General features: G+C 41.2%; 3 protein-coding genes across 6 annotated transcripts in view; 2 read left to right on the top strand and 1 right to left on the bottom strand.

Annotated features, from left to right (window-relative positions):
• Nucleotides 1–3,053, top strand: part of LOC112114229 (junctional adhesion molecule B) — a 51,368-nt gene extending 48,315 nt beyond the window's left edge. Inside the window, exons 9-10 of the mRNA XM_024210830.3 lie at nucleotides 231–270; nucleotides 2,806–3,053. Of these exons, the coding sequence (XP_024066598.1) occupies nucleotides 231–270; nucleotides 2,806–2,838 (73 nt within the window). The 3' untranslated portion in view covers nucleotides 2,839–3,053. The remainder of the gene's footprint in view (nucleotides 1–230; nucleotides 271–2,805) is intronic.
• Nucleotides 3,054–5,322: 2,269 nt separating this feature from the next.
• Nucleotides 5,323–13,763, bottom strand: LOC113404957 (ATP synthase-coupling factor 6, mitochondrial-like). Of its 3 annotated transcripts, none has more exons than XM_026652440.2 (4): nucleotides 13,321–13,763; nucleotides 11,694–11,886; nucleotides 7,365–7,489; nucleotides 5,323–5,949 (listed from the first exon to the last, which is right to left on the bottom strand). In XM_026652440.2, exons 2-4 carry the CDS (start codon nucleotides 11,861–11,863, stop codon nucleotides 5,921–5,923), a joined length of 324 nt encoding a protein of 107 aa, XP_026508225.1. In that variant the 5' UTR covers nucleotides 11,864–11,886; nucleotides 13,321–13,763; the 3' UTR covers nucleotides 5,323–5,920. The 3 variants fall into 3 exon arrangements, with proteins under 3 accessions (XP_026508225.1, XP_026508223.1, XP_026508227.1); XM_026652438.2 differs by lacking the exon at nucleotides 13,321–13,763 and adding an exon at nucleotides 12,227–12,988; XM_026652442.2 differs by lacking the exon at nucleotides 13,321–13,763 and adding an exon at nucleotides 12,632–12,988.
• LOC113406633 (GA-binding protein alpha chain) overlaps nucleotides 13,587–26,255 on the top strand; it is a 41,312-nt gene continuing 28,643 nt past the window's right edge. Inside the window, exons 1-3 of one of the 2 annotated variants that reach the window (XM_026652429.2) lie at nucleotides 13,587–13,674; nucleotides 16,583–16,683; nucleotides 24,569–24,713. In XM_026652429.2, coding sequence (XP_026508214.1) covers nucleotides 16,607–16,683; nucleotides 24,569–24,713 — 222 coding nt within the window. In that variant the 5' untranslated portion in view covers nucleotides 13,587–13,674; nucleotides 16,583–16,606. Of the gene's footprint in view, nucleotides 13,675–14,454; nucleotides 14,777–16,582; nucleotides 16,684–24,568; nucleotides 24,714–26,255 lie in introns of those variants that run through there. The other variant, XM_026652430.2, reaches the window with a different exon arrangement.

Genomic DNA, 26,255 nt, shown 5'->3' with positions numbered 1-26,255 from the left:
TCTTCCCTTTATGTATAGATGCTTTTTTGGCATACCTTGTGAAGCCATTTACTGTGCCTGTTGATTGCACGATATTGTTTCTGGTCTTTTACAAGATAAGAGCTAAGATGAAACCAGGATGGTGTCTAAAGTGGGCAAATTTGTGTATAAATATGCTTATCCAAGAACTAAAGTACAAGCAGATAAAAATGAAACAGTTAATCTGCCTTCTTTGTTTATCACACTAACAGGAAGAAGAGTTCTGACTATAAATATACCCCAAGTGAAAAGGTGAGTGTATTCAGCAATCAGCTAGGGCATTTGTGGGAGCTGCTCACCATGAACCAATTAAGCTTCCATTTCCTGTGACTGCCCAGTTCATTGGCCCTGAAATGAATAAAGATTATACATTTCCTATATTTTGAAAGAACAGAGGTTAGTCTCAGTACTTTTTGGCTGAAGAACAGTTCATGGTTTTGCTTCTAAGAAAACATTTGGATTAAATGAGGGAAAATTACAGCTTTAATTAAACACATGGCATCAAGTCTAATGCTCTACAGATAATGTGAATTGGAACCATCTTTGCCTTGCCTTATCTTACCATATCATACTGAAATATTTTACATGTACACCATGGTGGTATAATCCCAGAAATTACAAAATCATCATTTGACCAATGATCCAATTTTTTTTTCCTGTGTGTGGAACAATCGACTTCCAAAGCTCAACTTTGAGATCTATGAGCACAGTTTCTACCACTCTCTCCCTCTTGCTACAGGGTGGTATGGAAGGGAAAGGGACCCCTTGGAGCCTTTTCCATCCCCTCTCCCCCACATCCCCTTAAGCAGAGAGAGCAGATCAGAAAGGTGGAACCTAAAGCATTGCCTCTCTTCTCCTCTACACCCTGTCTGGCAGCACTGGGGGGTAAGGCAGCAAGCTCGTTACTGTATAAAGCTACTGGCATTAGCCATCAAGTGGAATGAACACGAGAGCAAAGGTTCTCAAACTCTGGTCCACAAAGCACTTGCTGCTGGTCTATTGAGAGCTGGCTAGTCACAGGGCGCTGGCAGCTCTATCTCCTCCTTATATTTACCTGCTAAATCAAAATTTATTTAAAAAAAAAAAAAAGTTAAAATCACTTTCCATGTAAGGCAATTGCTGCAGTTAGGCACACAATGTTACACAACTGTGTGTGTGTGTGTGTGTGTGAGAGAGAGAGAGAGAGAGAGAGGGAGAGAAAGAGGTGTACACAAGACAATCAAGATGGTGCACACTATGAAAGAGATCCCCTGCACTAGAGAAGAGCCAATGGCTAGGTTTGCTTAGAGAAACATTGGATCTGTAATATTAGCTCAGCTTTGCAACATATGTCAAGAAAACTCAACAGCACCTGCAAACACTTCCTAGTCCACCTTCACTACAAACACCAGCATATGCAACTTCCTTCCCCACACAGATGCACTCAGAAGCAGTCCCTGTCTCCTCAAACCTACATTTTACACTGCTCTGCTCTACCTCTTTCACTTCACAACTGTTTCTCACACATCGGGCAACCACAGCACCCCACCACCTACATTATTCAAATCCTCCCAACAAACTCAGTCACACACCTGATTTACCCATCTCATCTCACCCACCAGTCATCCTTCTATTCACCCAGTCTCAGCTCTTTCCTGTTCTGTCAACTTCATCCATTTACTTCCCTTCCTCACTCAAACCCAACCCACAATTACTATGTTCTCTTCACTGTACCTCAACAATAGTGCCAAAACTAGAGCAGGTGTCTCAGACACTGCAGCATTAGTTGACCCCACTGAGGGGCTGGATATTCTGCTTTAACCTTGCTCCAGTGGCCCCTTCCCTGAGCTGCTGGGATCTCTGGCTGGAGGCAGCGCATGGAGCTATGTACCTCCTGTTTGCTTCCCTAGGCCTGAGGAGGGGACCAAAGAAGCTGGGCAACGGGAAGAGGCTGCAAGGTGGCAGAGTAGGATTGGCTTTGGGCTTAGGGGAGGATTAGGATCAGTATGCAACAAGCCTGACCAGAACAGCGGTAACTCCAAAACACCAGCTAAATTTAATTCTCACAACTCATGATAGAGGGGGGTCCCCACAAATTTCATTGATCCAATGCAGCTTCTGCTGTTAAACTGATGCAGGGAGTGATGCTCCACCTATAGGTCTAGCTATGAAATAGCAACAGCTGCTCTCAGGACCTACCAGATGGCAGTCAGTATTGGTTATACCTGGCCACCATAAGTGCTCTGTGAAAGCTACCCTCTGTCCTTAAATCTGAACACCACGGAACTTAAACAGTGGTTTTTGATTTCCTCTTTTGGTGGTGAAAATTTCTTGGTTTGTCTCTCTTCACTGAAATATTGGTAAACTCTAGTTGTGGGGTGCATTCATCAACTGCAGTATAATTGCACATCATCATCAGCTATAATTGGAGTATTCAAAAGGAAAGAAACACAGCAGTTTTACCTTTTTCCCCTTGATCTTTAATTCCTCCCAGTGGGACACTTTTTGAACTGTAGTAGTTATATCATGTACAAATGTGTTTTGTGGGTTTCACTCCTCAAAGGGAATTGAAATGGTATGCTCACTGATGAGCCAGAGGTTTATCTGCCTACTATTCTGTTGCTCTGGGAAGGGGTTTGGTCTCATTACTAAAACTTCATAGCATTTTTTGTTGCTGTATGCTTGGTGTTTACTTCTTTTGCCAACCTGGAGACACAAGTGAAGTTCTACAGATGTTTAAGTGTGATGAATACTGAAAGCATTTGTACTATAACTTGTCACCTTACCCTTTTCTTTTTTTCCATTTAGGATTTCAAGCACACCAAGTCCTTTGTTATTTAGAAGATTTCAGCCTCTTTGAGGGACACACAGTGACTACTTGTTATACAAAATATTAAAGGGATTTTTTTTTAACTCTTCTGCAAATATTTGGATTTGTTTTGAGATGGCATACACTAAAAGCAGAAAGTTTATTGAAATGTCTAGGAGCCGATGTTACAAACCTAATCACGGACTGTACAACTGTTCATATTGTTAAAATACCATTATTTCTCTAATTTAAGGATAGTATGTAGATTTCTTCTCATCCTATTTATGTATATACACAGCAAGGGGACTCATTACTAAGCAAATTTATGCTCATGATCTTTACAGATTAATGTTAGAAGTTTTTTGGCCACTCTAACCTAGTGCTTTGTAGTGTCTACATCTAAAAGACAATGTGAAGGGCTCTAACTTTTGCCGTTTTTTGGTTTTATTAGTGCCATGATTTTTCTAATAATGTCAGACCATGCAGTCAAGTGTACAATTATTGATACTGTACAAGTATAAACTTGAGTTGTTAACTGTGGTTCACCCTCTCTATAATAGAGAACCTCCAAACAGTGTTCTGCTGTGGAGGAGTGCTTTTCAATCTTTTTTCATTTGCCGATCTCTACAAAATTTCAAATGGCGGTCCGGCCTCCTTTAGAAATCTTAGACATAGTTTGCACACCTCAGGTTGAAAACCACCACTGTAGATCAAATGTTCAAATCCCAGTGCTAAAGTGTGTAGCTTTTTTCCTTCTAGGAAGTATATTTAAGATCCGTGAAAGTTTCTTTGCTAAAGATTGTATGTGTGAAGGAAAACAGTGCAGCAAAACTGATGCAGTATTAGTGCCTTGATTTTTCTGTTAAAAGTTCAGTTTTACAAATAAATGACGCCTAGTGTCTGATGTGCTGTCTACTATGAACTTGCTTTTGGAGGTCTGTAACTAGATTAATGGTCTAGTGGTCAACATTAGATTAATGTGTTGCTGAAATATGGTACTCATGGTGGTGTTGAACAGTCTGCTTTGCAAGAAACATTCTGCCTGATATTATCTTCAATTACATGTTCCTTTAGCTCCAAAAATTTCTCATATTTCAACTCTAAAATGACAGCCATAGTAATTAGAAGGGGAAATGTTTTTGTTTTAGCAAGCATGCTTTAGCTGGAACATGCACTTTGTCTGCTTAGTTAAACTTTGACAGTCAGTTTCAATGCAGGAAAGCATCTGTATGTTGGATGGCCCATAAGCATTTGCTGGATTGTCACGGACTTCAATTGGTCATAAATCAGCATCTAGTTTTGTTACTTAAGCTCTGTGCTGTATGTTCTTTCAAATGCTGGTTTGGCAGTGCAAAAATGCCACAGGAGCTTTATTTGAGATAGTAAGATGAAAATGAATACAACTGCTACCTGTGGCCCTGAACTGCTTTAATATTACAGCCAATTTATTTCACTGTCTCCACTTCTTATATACTACAGATATCTGGATCAACATGCAAATTTTTTTCAGAGAAGCTGTGAGAAAACTTTAGGAGCTAGATTCTTTGGCACCAAAATAGGCAGTATGGGATTCTAGGAGAAGCAGAAACTGGATGTTGCTGCTCAAAGTGAGCAGTGACGTTGACATTTAAGATGCCCTCTTTCTCACCCCATGGGGATTAATAGTTCATTTAGTGAACTCTCATTCAGGCTGTCTGTATATTTGTTTGATTAGCTCATGTCTAACAAAACAAGCTACAAATTTTAAATGAATGCTTAGATTATACAATAATTCTCAAGAGGGATTGATTGAAGAGCAGAATATTGTGAACTTTCCCTATACAAATGTAGCTGCTAAAAACAGTGGGCTACAGGGGCAGGCGTAAGCTAAGATTTCTTAAAAGAATTCACACCAAATACTGAGAAAGTCACTTAAAGGAGCAATCCTACTTTTTAATCTTAGCTTAGAGAACATACATCTAACAGTACTATAAATGAGAATATTTTGCAGTTTCATGGGCATGTGAGTGAAACTTTCTATAAAGTCTTAATCTTAGCCCTGAAAAGTTTTCCTAAAAAAGCAATAGGAAAACTATCATTAAACTACTGTGACAGAGGAGGGCAAAGGGTAGGTATAGTACTCTGCATTTTGGAGTAATAGCAGGTAAAGATGAAACTCTACACTTTGACGTTACTGACTGCCTTCGATATATCATAGTATAAGTCCTGTGTTCCTACCAACGGTTGAATTGGGGAATTGGATCTGTACCAGATACCAAAATGAGATGTTACCGAGATTGCAAAATGCTCAAAGTTTGTCTTGTTTCCTTGGGATCAAATGCCATTCAGATAAGTCAGCTCAATGTGATCATTTTTCTCCCTGTACTATGAGCAGCAGTAAAATGAGCAATATTGATAGGTAGTTCAAACCTCTGCTGGTGTTTCTGGTAGACAGGACTGAACTTGAATAAGTTTTTTCATATTTTGATGGGGTCTTCAGGAACAGACTAGAAACTTTAGTACTTAACTCTCCCCAAAAACCTCAAGTTTTTTATTTAGAAGAACAAGATAGCCTCTGCAAGAATGTACTGGTGCACCAAGATTATATAAAAGTCAGTCCACTTCAGCTCATGGGCCTTGCACAATTGGAGGATATGTGGCATGAGCTGCAATGTTTGAGTTCCTGGATATGTCTAAATAAAATGTTACTATTGCACAGAATGATCACATGCATACAATAATGCCATACTTGTAGGCTTTATTGTATTATTATAAGATTTCAGTGACACGATTAAAATTTAGGGAAGCGCAGTTCTTTTCAACAGGAAAGCTATTAACTTTAACTGTATTTTGCACTTAAGTGCTCATTTGGTTTTATCTGGATACTGAAATGTCATCTCAGTAAATAGTGTTTAAACACTGGATAAAAGACTGAGCACTTTATATTTGATTTCCAAAAGTGAATTTTATGAATATGGCAGTTCACAAGAATCATGTTGTACTTGTACTGTATTGAGATCAGAAGTCAAACAAGTATTTGAAAGTGAAACCCCACATTAAATTACAACTGCTGGCCTATTTAACAACTCCATGAGAAAGATGACACTAGTGCTTGGAATGCAGACGCCAACCACCTCATTTTTGAGACTCTTCAAAGTTGGGCTCTAGGAGGAAAAAATGTCGTATTAGTTTCATGTTAAGATGCTCAAGTTCCAATACTGCTCATAGATCAACTTCAGGCTCTAGCAGAATATAAACCATGGACCCATTTACTACTTTTAGTGATCTGCAGCTAATTTTGCAAACATGCCATAAAGAGGTGGGGGAAGCAAAGGGACATTTAGCACAAGTTTTTTAAAAGAGTTTCTTCATGAATATGCAATATCTCCTATATGCATTTGATGTTTACCTACAGCCAAGGTAACTTACCTGCTAACTAGCTTGCAACTAGTTTATTAATGGGGTACTACCAGTTTTACCAGCAACAAGAGAAAAGTCTTGCTACCTACCATTGACTCTCGTAAAAAACAATGAGCAGTAAAGTTAAGATATGAGACTTCAAAGTAGTACACAAACTAGATGAATGAGAAAAATTAGTTCTTTCCTGGAGAAAAGACTCCACATTATGATATAGTATAATTTAAGCCACACGGGAAGATTAATCCTAAATTACTCAAAACTGGAAGAGACTGCCTTATGCTAAAGACATTTAGATTGCTTTGTCTGTACTAAGAAAATTAGTCAGCAGGTAAGAAAGTTACTCACTTGACTGTATGAGGAAGGGATAGTTCAGAAAATAGCAACTCTCACAGCAGTATCTCATGTAACTAAAGGGGAACTCCTGAAAGAATAAATAGTCTAGGTCCACCCCATGCAGTAACTGGCAGAATGAAGTTCCAGGCACAGGGGACCTAGTCCTCATGTAGGAATTTCTGATCTTCCTATTCCCTTAGATCACTGTAGAGTCCATGGAGGATGGGGATGATCAACTAATGGCAGATGACAGAGAAGACTCCTGGTGGATTTGGCAGTGACTTCACTACTCACTTTTATCCTTTAAAATAGGTGTTGTGTGACACTAGTTAACAACACCTCTGCTGTTGGTGCCTCTCTGGTGGAATTTTCTGACTGAACCGTCACAGCCATGATCCCCTGAAGTTAATTAACGTGCAGATATCTGTACCAAACCACCCAAGTCTCAACATTATCAAATGACAGCTCTTAGCAAACAGCAACGTTGTGTCACATGGCAGCAGGTACACACTGTCCGTACACTTGACCAAGGCTCATTTCAGGTCTCAGGAATGGACAGAGTGGCCAAATACATCCTCAACAGCAGGAACAATCGCTGCAGGAGCCTTACATGACACTAAGCATACACTGCTGCCACAAAGTTCCTATTTGCCAACCAGACTGCACATATACCATCCCCAAGAGCAACAGAGTCCTGCTCTCTCCCAGGACCATATGGCTGATTTACCTCCAGGTCACTGGTCACAAAGGCTCTATATTCCACTATTCATCCTCTCACTTTCACACTTATGGTGCAAGAATAAATTAACAAAGGCTGGAGACTCACCCTCAAATTTGAAGTCTGGAAATTTGGTCAGGTCTCCCCCACCATACAACCGCTGAATTTTGGCGATTTCTTCAGCCATGTTTTTCTGGTATTCAGGGCCTACATCAGCTGGACCACCAGCTTTCCTAAATGCAGAAAATGTCCAATGAAAATTTTGATTCTAAACATTTTATACAGCAATTTTATCATTTAAGGGCCTAATCTAAAGAGTAAGATAAATGGCTCTACACTCCCCAAATAAGTAAAGCAATTTAAATATTTTGAAAAACCAGAGGTAGAGAGCGTACCGGGGGTACATTTTTCCCTTCCGGCATTTGAAATCAGACATTTTAGCTTAACTAAAGCTAAAGGAGTGTTTAAAATGGAAAAACGAGAAGCATATTTCTACAAATATTAGCTTGTGTTCCTTTAATAGTGTAAATTCTAAAATCCAATTATTAAGTTGCATTTTTCTAAGTGGCTGTGAATGGAGACTTGGCAACAAGGCATAATTCTGTTCTTAAGCCTTTAAAGTACCTAGACAAAACTTCCTTGAAACATGCTGCTACTATTTTTGAGGCTAATCTGCTGAAAGGGAAGATCAATTTCAAACCAAGTTGTTTAGTAAGAACATTAATACTAGTAGAACGAGGTGAAGAAGTGCCTAGTATACAGGTAACTTGCCACAATTAGGGATGTACTTCCTAGTCTACAAAACTGCACACAAGAGCAGCCCTACAGACTACTTAATGGAAAACAATGTTTAATACCAAAGTGAAGCATCAATTATGGGTGTTATGTTACAAACACATGCTTATAATCAATAACTAGTTTCTCAATTTGAAAATCCATGTTTTCCCCCAGTGTAATACCAACTCTCTCAGATTTAAGATTTATGTATAGTGACTTGAGTCTTTGAACTAAAATAACTGTGTGGGGGTCTTTGACCACAACAATACTAAAGATATGTAGTTTAGTCATTATACATGAACTCACATTATAATAATTTTAAATAGGAGTAAAATCCCTCAATTAGAATATCATTTTATAATATTTACCAAAAATAAGATCTGCTAAAAAGGAACTGAACTATTTTCTAAGCTTTTAAAAGGGGCTTAGAGGTATTAGGAATCCAATTTCAGTGACTTTCAACTAGAGTTAGGTGACTAACTCCCTTAAGTCCCCTTGAAAATCCCAGTCTAAAGAATGATTACATAAAGAAACAAGTTCACTCATTCCTTTGTCCTTTTTAGAAAATACAGTTATTTGTAGATAGAAAAATAATTGAATTCTGCCAGGCCTAATTTTGAAAAAAATTATTTAAGATTTCTGTCAATTAACTTTTTATTTTTACAGTTGTGGGACACTAGAGGGGGTAGGGCTAAGGTAGCACTGACAGCAAGGCTGCAGGGGGCACCTTTGACAGTGGGGCCAGTGACACCAGATCCCTGCAGGCACACAGACTGTTACTGTTATATTTTTGTGTCTGTTTCAGTATGTCAGCTGCAATTGACATTTACTGACAGTTATCCTTTAAAATTGAGTCCTGAACAAGCCTATTTGCATGTATGGGTGTTACATTTCTACAACTTTCTGTCCACAAGTTCTGTGTTTCATAGCTAACAATTCATGTTTTAGCAAAAACAACAAGGAGTACTTGTGGCACCTTAGAGACTAACGAATTTATTTGGGCATAAGCTTTCATAACACAGCTACCACTCTGAAACCTGAAGTCATGTTTTAGACATCTAAACATGGAAATATTGAAGCTTTTCCACCAGCTTCAATACAGATTTGATACCTTATGTTACAAAACTTGATAATTTCCCACCCATATGTAAAAACCATTAGGAGAAAAATACTATGAAATTTAGTGATAGTGTTAATACAAACCATATCAATGAATTCCATTAACCTTATTCTGGCCTTAATTATTGCTTTAGTGCAGATGCTGTCCTCGCTGCGGTAAAGAGAATGAGGAAATGGTTGCTGCACTGATCAGTTTACAGTCTAAAAACCACAAGAGTATTCCCAGATAGAATCATTAGAAAAAGATTTAATGAATGCAAAGAGCTCTTCAATCCAGTAAGAATCAAAAACTACCCACGAATAGTAAGAGTAGCTACACCTAAGTTTTAATTTTAGTAGACAAACATGAAAAGAACACAAATTTACCTAATGCAATACTTATCTGGTGCCAACTGCAGCTTTAAGAGCTCTACAGCAACTGTAGCTAAATCAGTTGTGGACAATTTCTCTTAATGCTCCAAGAACAACTTCCTCCATCATATTATTCGCACCCCCACTCCCCCCCCCAGGTTTCTCATTTTAGTTATTTCTCTAAGTCCACCTCTAGAGAATCCCCTACAGCATGACTCATCCTCCATATGGAAGTATTTCTATTTTAAAAGAATAGTTTCCTTTCCCCATCTCAAAGCTAAGACAACTGATAGTTTGGTACAGATATGCTCTTTTTTATTCCTCTCTTTTCACCATTATCACCAAAAAGGACACAAGGGAAAAAAAACGCGGGTGGTTTGGACACTTTTTTCTACTGATATTTTGGCTGGGAGGGGCTAACAATAGGAGTGCAGCAGCAATGTTCTTTCACTGGTATCTCCATGATCATCTTTCTTTTGAAAAAGTCTAATCTGTGAAATGGATGCTTACTTCCACTCTGCACCACATTTCACTCCTAATGTTTCACTAAGCAATTCTGCAATAAAAAGGTCTTCAAGCTGAGTTTGACATATTTGAGCCAAGAGTCTGTTTTAAATGAAATTGTAACTTCAGAACACCAGTTCCCAAACGGTGGGTCCCAAACCTTGATGGATGGGAGGCACCGTGACCTTTCTTAACAATCTTCCAACCCTGGCCCCCAACCAGCCCCTCTCCCCCCCATGGCCAGGCCACAATCACTATCAGGCTGCTGTCTATCCACTCACTGGCTGCAGCCACTTCCTCTAGATTGCAACTGCCTAGATTCCCCTCCGCATGCTGCTGCCTACAATCCAGGTGAAATGAGAGCAGGATCCAGACAGCAGCAGCAGAAGCTGCTGAGCAGACAGCAGCCTGGCCCTTGCCCCGTTGCAGGGAGAAAGGGGCCAGCTGGGGCTGCAGATCGGGGCAGAGCTGAAGGAGTGAGAGCTGGATAGGGGGCCTGGATGGCAAGCCAAGCCAGAAGTAGTTGGTGGGTCACCTTAGCAAAAAATTTGGGAATCACTGCTCTAGAATGTACTACGGAAGTAGCAGAATCAGTACACTGATAAGTTTAAGAGATTTTGTACAAAATGCTAGCATTACAGCATTTATTAAATTGAATGGGTTTGGTCACAGACTAGGAAAATGTTATTAAATCTAAAAACAATCCGAAGTCTATTGCCAGTGAGATTCTAACCAGTTAGTTAGCTCTTTAGCTTGACCGCAACCAGCCCTCCTTTAAACATACTGAGCGTCTCCTACACCATTAAACAGCTTTTCTTTTGCTAAATATTTCTAATGAAATTGGAATTTGTTGTTTAAGATAATTTTTTGTTAATGCAAAATCTTCCTACAGGTAACAAATGAATAAAAGAGTTTCTTGATAGGTGAGTAACTGGAGACATTTAAATCAGAGATTCTCTCAAAATGTTGATATTCAAATGTAAAATTTTATTTTTATATTACATGATTTTATGGCCCACTATTTCTAGATGAATTTATTCACTTCTTGCATTTTGTTTTTGGAAAGAATAACTGTAATTATTTGAGGTCAGTAAAAAAAAAAGGAAAAGCAGTCAATGTTGGCAAAGGACCCCATTATCTGTTCACATTTTGGATAACTAAACCAACACTCAAAGTTTTATGGCTACTGTTCAATACTCCCTTACCTTCATATGCAGCTATACACAAGTAGTAATATGGACAAAGTCAACTGTAATAACAAACACAATAACTAGTAAAGACTTAAGTCTGAACTTTCTTTTTATTGAGGTGTTCTAGATAATTTTTTCTCGCAAATTATGTATCAAGTGTCAGTCCTCAAGGACTGCATTTCTTTGTGTAATTCTAACATTTCATGAAAGCTTATTTTTGTAACATTCCTCCATGAAGCACAGATACACCCTTTAACACCTGGGACTGCAGTTGCAAAATAAGGAATTATTTCCTAGCCCACCTTCCTCTGGGCTTCAGAAGTGGAAGAATCATTGACTAGAATTTGTACTAGGTCAGTACTTGGGGCCTTTCCATGCTGAAGCTACAGACCTAATTATAAGAGGAATAATCCCATATTAATGTTTGCTAAAAGTTTCATATTAATCTTTTTTACTTAATACACTGAATTACATTTATTGCATTCCAATAACTTACTGGCTCTTCATGTTGTATTCTCTGATCTTGTCTATAAAGAGCTTCTGAACTGGATCAAGTTCCTTCGCCTTATTAAACACTATAGCAGAAAGGCCAATGTTCCTACGCAAGTGTATTGAGATGGCAGAGCGGAAAATGGAGGAAAACCTAAATAGCTGTTGGAGAATCATGATGAACTCGCAGAGGGTTTCAGCTAGAAACAAACAGAAAGCATTAAGTTAGCCGTTTCTTGCAGTTTTTTCTGTACTTTACATTTGCAAAAAGAAAAAAAACGTAGATCAGTTAAAAATGTCAACATTATTAAATGCAGGGAAACACCAAGAGAAAGAAATAGTCCAACATTTTTAAATGAAAGAGTGACAATTTTGCTATATCTGAGAAATATAGTTTTGCTAGAATGTATCCCCTCATTTGACCTACGATTCATATTTCTTCCACATTAAAATGAATTGTCTGAATAAAAAAGTATATCAAAACAAAATGCTAAAAAAAATGAACTGGACATTTTTATTTGTAGTGCTTAGCAAAAATACCTGCATTTAAGTATTCATTTGGCACAGGGCATACTAATTCAAAGACAAAAATAAAGCTGATTAGAAAGTAGGTAGTTTTCATTGAGAATACAACAGGGATGAAGAGTAAGCTAGCAAATCAGTATTATTTGTTTTCATAAAAATACAGTGCTATTCTAAGTCAGAAATGTGTGATCTTTAAACCAACAATGAACCTTTTAAGAAAATCTGACAACACTGACTGACATTTACATGGATCATATTCATATGACCACAAGCCAAGTTTTGTGTTTCTATTTGTAAGTTAACTAGTAATAAAAGGGAAAGATTTTCAATGATAGTCTCAACAATCTCAAAGTTAAAAGGCAGAGTTTGCAGGTAAAGCACCGAAGAAGGAGTTTTATACTTAGCCCAACAGGTAACTACCCTGTGGGGCGCTGCCCGACTAGACGCGAACCGGTTGTTTAAACCCGTCGCCGAGCCGGGTTACCCCGCGGAACCGGCTACTTTGCCCACGCAGCCGAGCGGCCACGGGGCGGAGGGAACGAGCAGGCCGGGGCCAGCCCCGCTCGGGGCGAGGGATCTGCTGCTGACGGGGAGACACAGGGTGGCCCAGCCCCGGGAAGGGCCGGGGGTGGCGGGGCCAGAGGCCGAGGCGAGCCCGTCCCGTCGCGGAGACCGTGGCCCGGCCGCAGGGACTTTCGTCCCCGAGCAGCCAGGCCCGGCGCCGGGCGGGGGAGCGACAGGAGCCGCGGACGGGGCGCCGCGGCCGCCGCTTCCTGCCCGACCGCAGCTCCCTCCCCCCGACCCAGCGGCGGCCGCGGCGCGTTACAGGGGACGGCGGCGGGATCCTTCTGCCTGGCTCCGGCTCCAGTCACCTTGGGGGGGTCACGGCACCGAGCCTAGCGCGCGGTGCACCCTGGGAAGCCCGTCCCAGTGGCAGAGAACTCTGGGAACCGCTCTCCTCGCGTGCCTGCCCCGCCCCCGCGGGTAACATGGCGCCCCCCGCCGCCAGTTAAACAAGTACCTAGAGCCGCCGCGCCCCGACGGAACGACCCAATAACAATCCCAAGCCACCGCCGCCACCAGCAGCAGCAGCACCGCTAACCACTCACCACCGGAAATGAGCAGATCTACTTCCGAGCCAGAGAAACCTAGGCCATTAATCCGGCCGTTAAGTCTCAGCGAAGTCCCGCCTCCTGCGCCCGCTGATTGGCGGGTGGAAGGTGGCGCAGTGGGGGATGCCGGGAGTTGTAGTCCTTGCCCTTGCCTGTGGGGGGGTGGTTGTGTTCGCGCTCCCTCCTCGCCTGGGCCCTGCACAGGCCTCGCCGCCCAATCCTCAGCGCGTTCCGCTCTCCTCAGTGCGGCGCTCGGAAGGCGGCGTAAGGACCCTGCGGAGCCGCCGCTAGCGAGTGGGCGCGGGGGAGTCGGGCGGGCCGCTCCGGTCGGGGCGGGAGTTTCTGCGGCGGGTGAGTGAGGCGAGCGGGCCGGGGGGCCCGGGGCGCCCGAGGGAGGGGCGGGTGGACGGGAAGCGCCGCTCTCCGTATCCGGGGGAGGGGGGCTCGGGCCTGGCTGCGGCTCGTGTTTTGTTTCCGTTTCTCCCCGGCGCAGCGAGTCTCATTTCCGTTTCGGGTTCAAACAACAAGGAGGGAGGCGGCGGGGCCAGGGGCGAGGGGCCGGGAGCAGCCTCCCCTCGCGGGCTCTGTGCAGTCCTGGGGGGCGAGGGCGTCCCCGGGGCGCAGCGTTGCCCGCTGCCGCAGGCTCGGTCCCGTCACATGGCGGCTGTGGGGCGCCGGGGGAGGCCCGATGCTCCCAGCCAATTGCCCGGGAAACCCGCTCGCTTTGTCCCCCTTCCCCCCAGGCAGGGGGAGGCCTGGCTGCTGTCGCAACTACTGAGCCTGGCTGGCGGGCCCTCTGCTCCCCGGGAGTCCATTGTCCAGTCCCCATCCCGAGCTCTCGCTGGCTCCCTCCCAGCTACATCAAAGACCCGTCCCCGCCGGCGGGCAATAAACACGCTTCAGGCGCCCCGCACCTCTCCGCCCCGCGCTGTGTCAGTTCAGTCATGAAGGGGAAAGTGTGGCGATTGCCCGCGATTGTTGTTGTTCTGGGCGCAGCATACGCAATTGTGTCCACTGTGGACGCTGCTGTAAATCTCCTAGTTCTACTTAGTAAGATACCTGTTTTCTGGGACATCCTCTTAACATTTTGTGCTGACTTTAGCTACAAGTGAATCATAAGATCAGTGTAACGGAACAAATGCAAAATGTTGTTTCTTGGTTTCTGTTTTGCTTCACTCTTGTGTGCATTAACCAGTACTTTGTTTTATAGTCAATTTCACTGGTATGCACTAGGTAGTCACCTTTCCCCATTCACACTTGTTTTTGTGTGCCATGCACTACAGTACTGGGAGAGGAAAACATTTTAAAGCACAGTAAAATATGACTTCAAGACCACGAAGATTGGCCCAGGCAGTCAAAGGCACAGAGTTAATGTTAACTAAAAATTTACTTGGATTTCAGTTTGATTGTACCCTTTCACATCCATTGTTTCCAATCTATGTAAATATTTAAGGTAATGTGCTGCTAGAGATTCATGGCTTATATAGCAGAGGGAACCGATTGGTTACTTTGTTCTCTGCTCACAGTTATTGGGCACAGAAACATTCATACTAGTCTGTTTCACAATTACTTGTTTGTATTTGCAAAAAGAACAGGAGTACTTGTGGCACCTTAGAGACTAACAAATTTATTTGAGCATAAGCTTTCGTGGGCTACAGCCCACTTCATTGTATTTGTATCCTTATTCCAATACTTATATTCTAATAGCACTAAGAGACTCTAGTTATGATTGGAGCACCATTTGTTCTGATTTTTTTTATTATAAACAGAAGCGCACCTAATGCCAAGCTTTGGGCACCTTGACAGTTTCTTAAAGTATACTTCACTAACACAGACAGACTACAGCAATTACCCACAGATCACAATAACTGGGCTGCAGCATAAAACAAATGTAATACCCTCCCCTTCCCTCCCGCCCCCAACAGAATTACTGGTCATCCTCCTATCACTACCCAGCCATGCCCTTCTCTGTAAATCTTTATGTTCTGTGGAGAAAAAGAGATGCCTTGAAGTCTGTCCTGGAGGTTAACTAAGCGGTTACAGGACACCCTGCTAGCAGCCTCCTCTCTCTTGTACCGGTGGGTGATGGGGGCATTGTCTAGCTTAGAAGCCTCTGCTTTCCACAACTGTGGCAATGGATCACAGTGACAGAAGAAGTCTCTTGGATAGCTACGTCCTAGGCCATTAGGGTTTTCCAGGTCAAACAAAATCTTAAAATGAAGAAGCCAATGGACTATGATCTAGACCGGTTGAGTTCAGGTTTGATGTGCTCACAAAAAGAAATGCTGCTTAACAAGCCAGCTGCTGAATTCTGCAGCTCCTAGGTAGATTTAAGGCAAAGATAAACATAAGTTTTAATTTCTTTGGCTATTAATCTAATGCTGTCCTCACTTTGGAGAAAGATTAAAAATGATAAATAAGAAAAACCGCCCAAAAGAATAGTTTGACACTAACATACTGCACAAATTAGGTGATCATACCACATGCATTTTCATCTACATGCATTGATCATTGAACTTGGTGAGAGATAAGAGACCTCAGATGGAAAATCTTTTGTTTATTAGGTGTTTTGTAGATTAATACTGAATACATTCACCTACAAGAGGTAACGTAATTTTAAAAAAATAGAAATAGATAACATATTTAATACAATATATTTTTAGAAAAAGTTTTATAGCTGTCAACAGCTTTCATATTTCTTCCAAGGACAGTATGTAATACAAATGGGACAACAAAATCTCTCAAGTATTTTTAAAACAATTTGAAATTTAAATGTTATCATCCAATGAAAAGTAAACCTGACCAGTTCATACAGCATCCAGTAAGTGTAGAAGCCTCCAAAGGAAGAGAACAAAAGCTACCTGATTTAGTTGGGAATTGGTCCTGCTTTGAGCAGGGGGTTGGACTAGATGACCTCCTGAGGTCCCTTCCAACCCTGATATTCTATGATTCTACCTCAGGATGTATGATTTCTGCACCTATATGTCTGTTTAAATTCCAGAATTTGCCTCCTCCCAGAAAAAAACAAAACCATCAACTTACTACTTCCATTTGCCAGAACAAGTATTGTCAACTGCTTTGTGGTTTCTGCATCACCCTTCCATTTTAGAGCTGTGTAATTGGCTTTAGAGTTTGCAGCTGAAAACATTTTTAGTAAATAGTATATGGAATTAACAAATTATTTTTATGTGAAACTATAATGCTCAAATTTTGCTTCCCTATAATTCATGAAACTACTTTAACAATTTTTCTTTTGCAGGCCTGTTTTTGAGACTTTTTAGCCATGACTAAAAGAGATGCAGAGGAGCTGATAGAAATAGAAATTGATGGGACTGAGAAACAGGAGTGCACTGAAGAAAGGTATGTGCTTACGATCAATCAGTATTGCTTACTGCACCTCTACCCTGATATAACACGACCTGATATAACATGAATTCGGATATAACGTGGTAAAGCAGTGCTCGGGGGGGGGCTGTGCACTCCGGCGGATCAAAGAAAGTTCGATATAACGTAGTTTCACCTATAACGCGGTAAGATTTTTTGGCTCCCGAGGACAGCGTTATATCGGGGAAGAGGTGTACTTGTGTCACTTGCGCTGAAAATAGTTTACAGTTTTTATCATATTTAGGTCCTGCTCCTATAGAAAGCAGTCTGTCTTGTCATTGTATTCAGTGGGGAGAAGACTGAGTTCTTATTTAAGAACATAAGAATGGCCATACTGAGTCAGACCAATAGTCCATCTAGCCCAACAGTAGCCAATGCCAATTGCTTCAGAGGGAATGAACAGACGAGGGCAATTATCAAGTGATCCATCCCCTGTTGTCCAGTCCGATCTTCTACCATTCAGACTTATGGACACCCAGAGCATGAGGTTGTCCCTGACCATCCTGGCTAATAGTCTTTGATGGATCCATCCTCCATGAACTTATCTAATTCTTTTTTGAACCCAGTTATATTTTTGGACTTCACAACATCCGGTGGCAATGAGGTCCACATGTTGACTGTGCATTGCATGAAGAAGTACTCCCTTTTGTTTATTTTAAATCTGATGCCTATTAATTTCATTCAGTGACCCCCTGGTTCTTGTGTTAAGTGAAGGGGTAAAAAAACACTTACCTATTTACTTTCTCCACACCATTCATAATTTTATAGACCTCTATCGTATCCCCACTTAGTCATCTCTTTTTCTAAGCTGAACAATCCCAGTCTTTTTAACCTCTCCTTATATGGAAGCTATTCCATACTCTTAATGGTTTTTGTTGCCTTTCTCTGTCCTTTTTTCCAATTCTAATATATCTTTTTTTGGTATGGGTCAACCAGAATTGCATGCAGTATTCAAGGTCTGGGTGTACCATGAGTTTATTTAGTGGCATTATGATATTTCCTATCTTATTATCTGTCCCTTTTCTAATGGTTCCTAACATTGTTAGCATTTTTCACTGTTGCTTCACATTGAGCAGATGTTTTTAAAGAACTGTCCACGATGACTCCAAGTTCCATTTTTTGAGTGGTAACAGCTAATATAGACCTCATCATTTTGTACGTATAGTTGGGCTTATGTTTTCCCTTGTTATTACTTTGCATTTATCAACATTGAATTTCATATGCCATTTTGTTGCCCAGTCACCTAATTTACTGAGATCCCTTTGTAACTCTTCTTAGTCAGCTTTGGACTTAACTATCTTGAGTGATTTTTGTATCGTCTGCAAACTTTGCCATCTCACTCTTCACCCCTTTTTCCAGATCAATTACGAAAATGTTGAACAGGACTGATCCTATTACAGTTCCTTGGTGAACCCCCCCCCCCCCCGCTATTTACCTCTCTACACTGTGAAAACTGACAGTTTATTCCTACCCTTTGTTTCCTATCTTTTAACCATTTACTGATCCATGAGAGGACCTTCCCTCTTATCCCATGACTGTTTACTTTGCTTAAGAGCCCAAGGTGAGGGACCTTGTCAAGGGCTTTCTAAAAGTCCAAATACACAATATCCACTGGATCATCCTTGTCCACGTTTGTTGACACCCTCAAAGGGTTCTAATAGAATGGTGAGGCGTGATTTCCCTTTACCAGTGTTGACTCTTCCCCAACATATCATGTTCATCTGTGTGTCTGATAATTCTGTTCTTTATTATAGTTTCAACCACTTTGCCAGTTAATGAAGTGGGGTTTATCAGCTTGTAATTGCCAGGGTTGCATAGGGAGCCTTTTTTTAAAATTGGTGTTGCATTAGCTATCCTGCAGACATCTGGTACAGAGGCTGATTCATATACTGCAGTTAGTAGTTTTACTATTTCATATTGGAGTTCCTTCAGAACTCTTGGTGAATACCATCTGGTCCTGGTGACTTATTACTGTTTTATCAGTTCATTCCAAAACCATCTCTATTGACCCCCTCAATCTGGGACAGTTCCTCAGATGTGTCATCTAAAAAGAATGGCTCAGGTGTGGGAATCTCCCTCGCATTCTCTGCAGGGAACACCAGTGCAAAGAATTCATTTACGTTCTCTGCAGTCGCCTTGTCTTTCTTGAGTGTTTCTTGAGCACTTTGATCATCCAGTGTCCCCACTGATTGTTTGGCAGGCTTCCTGCTTCTAATGTTCCTATTTTGCTGTTAGTTTTTGTGTCTTTTGTTAGTTGCTGTTCAAATTCTTTGGCCTGTATAATTATGCTTTTACACTGTTAATTAGGCATGGCGGCATTTTTTTTTTTTTTTTTTTTTTTTTTTTTTTTTTTTTTTTTTTTTTTTGTTTTTTTTTTGTTTTTTTTTTTTTTTTTTTTTTTTTTTTTTTTTTTTTTTTTTTTTTTTGTTTTTTTTTTTTTTTTTTTTTTGGGTTCTCTTACTGGTTTTGTTTTGTTTGTTTCTGGGGCGGGTACGGGAATACATTTAGTTTGAGCCCCTATTATGGTGTTTTTAAATAGTTTCCATGCAGTTTGCAGGCATTTCATTCTTGACCATTCCTTTTTAATTTCTGTTTAACTAACTTTCTCATATATTTGTGTATTTCCTCTTTTTGAAGTTATATGCTGCTGTGGTGCATTTCTTTGGTATTTTCCCCTCTATAAGGATGTTGAATTTAATTACACTATGGCTGCTATTACCAAACAGTTCAGCTATATTTGCTTCTTGGGCTCAGATCCTGTGCGCCACTTAGGACTAAATCAACCATTGCCTCTCCCCTTGTAGGTTCCAAGACTAGCTGCTCCAAGAAGCAGTCATTAATGGTGTGTAGAAATTTTAGCTCTGTATCCCAACCTGAGGTGATGTGCCCAGTTAATATTGAGTTTTCTGGTTTTGTAGCCTTTCTGATCTCCCTGAATATTTCACAATCACCATCACCATCCTGGTCAGGTGGTTGGTAGTATATTCCTACTGCTATTCCTACTGCTATGCTTTTATTTTTTTAAGCATGGAATTTCTATCCATAAAGATCTAGTGCTTTTGGCCTGGACATAGGAAAATCAGACTAATGGGGAAAAAAATTGTTTTACTATGCCGAAAGGAAGCCATAACACACAAGATGTAACTTGCTTAGGATGACCCATAGTATCCTGATGTTAATTGTTGTGACTGCCATTTCTAATCCTCTCACCACATTCTGTAAATATTTCTTCTATGCTATTTTCCTTAAGGTCATTTACCCTTTGTCAAACTAAATGATTGTAGTAAAAACAAACTTATTGTAGAAAGGGAAATCACTTTTAGAACTAAACAAATCTTCAAGCAGCAATTAAGACCTTCAATACCCTGATTACAGTGTATGATGGGTCTGCATTGTTTGTGATTTCTCAGTCATTTTTTCTTTGTCTGCTACTTTTACTCTGGTTCTGTTAGTTTCTTCTCTTCCTTTCCTTTCTTCACTTCACTCTCACTACCTTGACAACTCCTCAGGAGCATGTTTGTGAAGTCTGCAGCATGTGTACAGCCATTAAATCAGTATGTTCTTCTCTAGCTGCCATTCCTAAGTGCTATAGAAACTTCAGATTCCAAGTTCATGCCATCACTTTTCCTATCAAAGGGATGTAAACCAAAGCAGTTTGTAACTAAAACAGAGGGGGAAGATAATGTCCATGACATTAACAGTGCAGCCACCATTGCTGCAAATACCAGAGATTAAAAGCCTTTTGCCCTACATGAGTTACCTTACTTCTCTGTCTAAATCTGCTCCTACTGCTTAATTGCCACTGTCTACATTTAGAGAGGGGGAAAAAAAAATAAAAAAGCATAGCTCTGTTACCTACTCTTGAAGAGCTTCCTTCAGGTATTAGCCCCTTTGAATTGGAGAAAAACATATAACTGGACAACAGAAATCCTGCCTCTAAGTCTGATTTCCTCTTTATTTTTAACAATTTGAGTATTCTCCTATATTCTCCTATATTTTGTACGTTTCCTCTGTACATAAGCCAGCCCCTCAAAGCTCTCTTTAGGATCGGAACTCCATACCATTTAATGAGATGTGCAAGTGTCTGGGTCAACATAGCTTTAAAAGTAGGTGACAAAACCAAGGTCACTCTTCAGGTTTCTCCTTGTAGCATGCAAACTTCTATATCCTTTTATATTATCTGCAGTGTGCATGGAGTTTGACCCATCCTTAATATGAAAATGTCGAGTGAAATTTTTCTACCTGCTCTGTACTATAATCATTATCTTTCCTTCATCAACTAATATTCCTAGCTAAGTGCCTGCTTTATCCTGCTGTCTGTCCTTACTATATGCTAACCTTTAGACTTGCACCACGATGAGGCTGGATATCCATGTGTGCCCTGCTCTAGAAGCTGTGGCTGCAAGTGAGTCACTGCAGTGCTCTATATAAATGCCTGAATGCTATTGCACTGAACCCCATTTATCCCTCCCAGGACTAATTATTTCCTTGCAGACTTCTCGGAGATTCAAAGGGGAAAAAATTATTTAACAAAAGATGGCAACAATTCAACTCCTTCCCCAGTTCCAGGTGATGCCAGAGTCATTCCTACCTGCCGGGTGGATTTCTCAGCTCTTTCTGTTTCCCCTAGTCTGTCAGTTTCTTCCCTTTCTCCAGTTCACCATCACTTGGTGCTCTGCCCAGCTCCTGTTAACACTTCATCCCCTCGCTCTCCCGTGACCGGGAAGGTGTGTGTGTTGGGCGGGGTTCTGCTTTCTCTTTATTTTCCAACTGCCATGGAATCTTCTGATTCCAACATTCCATCCCTTTTCTGTTTAAAAGGGAGTCACCAGAGCATTCTGCTTGCTGTTGTGAGTAGAGTAGAGAGAAGGAATCTTGTTACGGGCATACATTTTCATTACGTTAACAGCAGTGTCACCATCACAACAAATACCCAAGTTTATTAATATTCTGCAGGAGTTCCTTGGATACCAAAAGGGTTTTCAAAGTCAAACAAGATGCTAATAATTTCGAATTATCAGGTAATTATATAGTCCTGGGTAACCATTGATTACACATCCTTGTAATAATCTACCTGGATGGCCCAGACCGTGGATATAAAGAAATACATATTTTATCACAATGTTAGTGTCTTATCTCTAACACATGAAATGATTTTTGATGTATTCTAAGATAAAAATATGTATTTATGTGGACTTTTATATGTGGCTGATCATAGTGCCATCTAAACATAAAACTTGTTTTAGGAAGGATTTTGCGTTGTTTATTACTGATAAAAGAGCAGTATTTTATATCAGAACCATGTTTGTTTTGTGATAAAGTCTGCACATTTTTATGAAGAAAGTGAAATGTTGACATGGACAGTGTAAGACTTATGTCATTAACTGTTTCACTTCCTTGGGTTTTGTAAATGGTGATATTTAGAGTGAGAATCCTTTAAGTGGGTTTTTGAACAAGGAGATTTTTTGGTATTTCTTAGTGTCTTGACTTTTGCCTTTTTGCCCCCTAAGTCTGTTCGTTTTCCTTTTGTTTGTCTGTAAATATACATATAGACATTTTTAAAAAATCAAATAAAAGGATAGGGGCTGTTTGTGGGTGCAGAGATCTGCCTACACAGAGCAGCCTTCAGGATGGGTCCTGTGTTAGCCCATCTGAAAAATGTTGGCATTTCCAAACGCATTTCTTTGCACTCATCTAGTTCTTTTTCATTTGGGAGAATGAATATAGAAGTGAGCAAGCATTATCCTCATTTTAAAATTTTTCTAACTAATTAGAGATTTGGAAAAGAAATTGAGTCAGTGAGTTGTATTGTCCTAGCATTTCTGAGATCAGGGTTCTGCTCCTGTCATTTCCCCAAATCTCCTACTTAACTATTGACAAGTCACTTAAATTCTGTTCCTCACTTAGTTATGCCGTTTGGTGACCTTTGGAGAGTGCAGGAAGTGACTATTTCTATTCCTTTTGACTAGTTTACATAATTTTTTTAGTCACCATGTTTGGTGTTTTGTTTTGTTTTTCCCATTTTTATTGGCAGATTTCTTGTTTTCAAAAATGACAGATTTTTATTTAAACATTTTACTATTTTTGCCCCTAACAGTTGCCTTGCCTCTTGCACCTGCCAATTTTAATATTTGTTTCAGATTTTAATTGTGATGGGATACATTTGGACAAATAGAAGAACATAGACATTCGATAAGTTAGGGTTACCATATTTCCACAATCAAAAAAGAGGACACGGGGGGGAGCCCCACTCTAGCCCCGCCCCTGCTCTAGCCCCGCCCCCATCCACTCCATCCCACTTCCCCACCCCCTGACTGCCCCCCTCAGAATCCCCAACCCCCCCCGCTCCTTGTCCCCTGACTGCCCCCTCCTGGGACCCCTGCCACTAACTGCCCCCTAGGAGCCCACCCCCTTTCTAAGCCTCCCTGCTTCTTGTCCCCTGACTGCTCCCTCCTGAGAATCCCCCACCCTAACTGCCCCCCTAGGACTCTACCTGTCCCCTGACTGCCGCGACCCTTATTCACACCCCCACCCCCAGACAAACCCCCGGGACTCCCATGCCCTATCCAACTGCTCCCCGACCCCTGACAGGACCCCCAGAACTCCCGACCCATCCAACCCCCTCTGCTCCCTGCCTGCCTCGACCCCTCTCCACCCCCCTGCCCCCCTGCCAGCCCCCCCCAACTCCCGACCCATCCAACCCCCCCCACCCCGCTCCCTATCTCCTGACTGCCCCCCTTCTCCAACTCCCCGGCCCCCTTACCGTGCCGCTCGGCTTAGAGCAGGTGTCTGGCCCCGCCCAAGCGCTGCTGGGCTGCGTGCTAAGGCTGTGGAGGAGGGGGTAAGCGGGGGAGGGGCTCTGGCCACCTCTGCCAGCCCCGCCGCCGCGTTCCCTCACAAGCACACAGCCCTGCCCCCCAGCACTGCCGGGTGGCGTGCTAAGGCTGTAGGGGATGGGGGGAGCCGGGAAGGGGCCTTGGCTGCCGAGGCCCCAATGCGCCGCCCTGTCAGCCGCTTTTCGGTTGATAAATAGCCGACCGGGGGGGAAATCCCGGACATTTTTAGATTTTTAGAAATCCCCCCCCCGGACAGCTATTTAAAGAGCGAAAAGCCGGACATGTCCGGGGAAATCCGGACATATGGTAGCCCTAGATAAGTGGCACAATTTAAAAAAAAAAAAAAAAAACCTTTTAAAATTCTTATCTCAGAAAGCACGTATTCAGAAACATTGCAGTTATCTAAGTACTATTCACAAAAAGATATCAATAACTTAAAAACTGCTTAATTATGATTTTTTAAATTCAAAAATAGCTGGTGCCCAGTTTTAAGAAATAGCAACAAGCTGTTTGAGATGGAATATAAATGTAAGACAAGTCCAAACATGCAAATCAGAGTGTCTTTTAAATGACTTGTAGTTCTAACTACTCACACATTGCTGGATTTAAATTAAATGGAACCACTTGGAGAAAAAGACCAGAGTGTCATTGAGTAAAAACGTTTGATCACCCCGCCCTCTCTATCCCTAGTCTTCAGAGTCAGAGCTCTAGCCCCAGCTGCCAACTTCAAAGAGCTGTCTACACCTGTTTTTAGAGCCCTTACCTTGAGTGCTGCAAGCTTGAATCTGTTGACCCGAGCTGGGAGGCTTGCTGTTGTGGGCTGTGTAGGCATACCCTCAGTAGGGTTTTCAATAAACTATTAAAATTTCTGGCATCAATATTCGCTTTTGCATAGGTTATCTCCAATTTGTTTTAACCTAGCTATAGCTTTTATTACTATAGGAGAACACACAGCTAGTGCATTTTCAAAGCTGTTTTGTTAACATTCAGTTAATGATCAATTCTTTGATCCTTTGGTGTTTAAGCATCGTTGAGCAGACGTACACCACAGCAGAATTTGTGAGTCAGGCTATTGACATCAATGAACCAGTTGGAAATCTTAAGAAGTTGTTGGAACCAAGACTTCAGTGTTCCTTGGATGCACATGAAATCTGCCTGCAAGATATCCAGGTAAATCAAGGAGGGTTGAAAAACTTCTTCTGAGGGTTCAAACTGTACTCTGAGAATAGTTCTGTATATTCAGTCCCTTCCCTCCACTCTGATCTTTATATAGGGGGTCTCACTCTTCAGTTTGCTAAATTGTTTACAGTTAAGAGTCTAATCTTGCAAATGTCAGCCTCATCAACTTCAAACTGTTTATAATATGTACCCACTAATTACTAATTTACTGCAAATAAAACTGGGAAACTTCTAGGGTTCGTGTCAGAAATGTATCTCAGTAGCAGAATGTCTTATCAATTTTTGGGGGGAAATAAACATTATAATTTTGAAAGTACAAATCATACCTTGGAACACAATTCTTAGTGTATCTTAGGTCAGGTGTATTGACTGTTCCCTGAAACCCTTGCTACTTGCTGGTTCCTATGGGAGTTGCATTTTTTCAGATTTTCTGAATTTAGAAGCCAGAAGAGCTTTACACAGCATTGTTTTGTGTTTTCTGATGTTTACAGGTCTAGTTGTAAAGATTGTTCTGCAGTTATACAAAAACATATTGTGATTTTTTTTTTAAATGTATGTTTTTGAAATAGATGGTTACTGCAGGGTTTCCTAGATGATGATTTTTTATTTCAATACGATTTGATTTCATTATAATTTTTATAAAGCTTAAATAACACAGCCATTAAATAAAGACTTGGTAACCTTTCTAATTTCCTTCCGCTCTTGTTAATACTTAAAGATTCTCTAGAGTTCCTGAAAGGTTATTGGCATACACTGAAATCACTTTACTTCAAGCCTGGTTTGGTAGTGGCAGGGAGATTTAAAAGAAAGTATGTAAGATATTTGCTGGCCCTGATGTATGGTTACTGTTCACCATACATGAGAACCATATATTCTGGCACTTCCACTGCCACAAGCTGGGAGTGGGCAACAGGGGGATGGATCACTTGATGATTACCTGTTCTGTTCATTCCTTCTGGGGCATTTGGCATTGGCCACTGTCGGAAGACAGGATACTGGGCTAGATGGACCTTTGGTCTGAACCAGTATGGCCATTCTTATGTTCTTTTGAATTTCTGTCTGGGTAGTTATTACAGTATGTGTATATATTTCTTTATCTATAGAATAGGAGCTGCTAACAAATGCTTGATCGCACTAGCTGTAGGAGTGATAGTCCTAGCGATGAGAAGTTACGCGCCTATTTTCCCAGAAAGAAAACATGGATTTTGTATCTATTCATACACAAAGTAAAACTATTTCCCCATGCTAATTTTTTCCCCTACTGTTACTCACACCTTCTTGTCAACTGTTGGAAATGGGCCATCCTGATTATCACTACAAAAGTTTTTTTTTCTCCTGCTGATAACAGCCCACCTTAACTGATTAGTCTTGTTATAATTGGTATGGCAACACCCATTTTTTCATGTTCTCTGTGTATATATATCTTCCTACTGTATTTTTCACTGCTTGCATCCAATGAAGTGGGTTTTAGCCCACGAAAGCTTATGCCCAAATAAATTTGTTAGTCTCTAAGGTGCCACAAGTATTCCTCAT

The sequence above is a fragment of the Terrapene carolina genome, unplaced genomic scaffold (assembly GCF_002925995.2).
Source record: "Terrapene carolina triunguis isolate 2854851 unplaced genomic scaffold, T_m_triunguis-2.0 Scaffold33, whole genome shotgun sequence".
In the NCBI taxonomy this organism is placed as follows: domain Eukaryota; kingdom Metazoa; phylum Chordata; order Testudines; family Emydidae; genus Terrapene; species Terrapene triunguis.
Note: the sequence above shows the minus strand (reverse complement) of the source record. Positions and strands in the feature narration are given on the sequence as shown.

Bases quoted from the DNA above. Each gene is read 5' to 3' on its own strand.
- LOC113404957 (XM_026652438.2), bottom strand. From the start codon at position 12,308: ATGAAAACTACCTACTTTCTAATCAGCTTTATTTTTGTCTTTGAATTA. The intron at 7,490-11,693 runs GTAAGTTATTGG...TTCTGCATTTAG, and splicing joins GAATACAACATGAAGAGCCA to GAAAGCTGGTGGTCCAGCTG. The intron at 5,950-7,364 runs GTGAGTCTCCAG...TTTTCCTCCTAG, and splicing joins TCCAGACTTCAAATTTGAGG to AGCCCAACTTTGAAGAGTCT.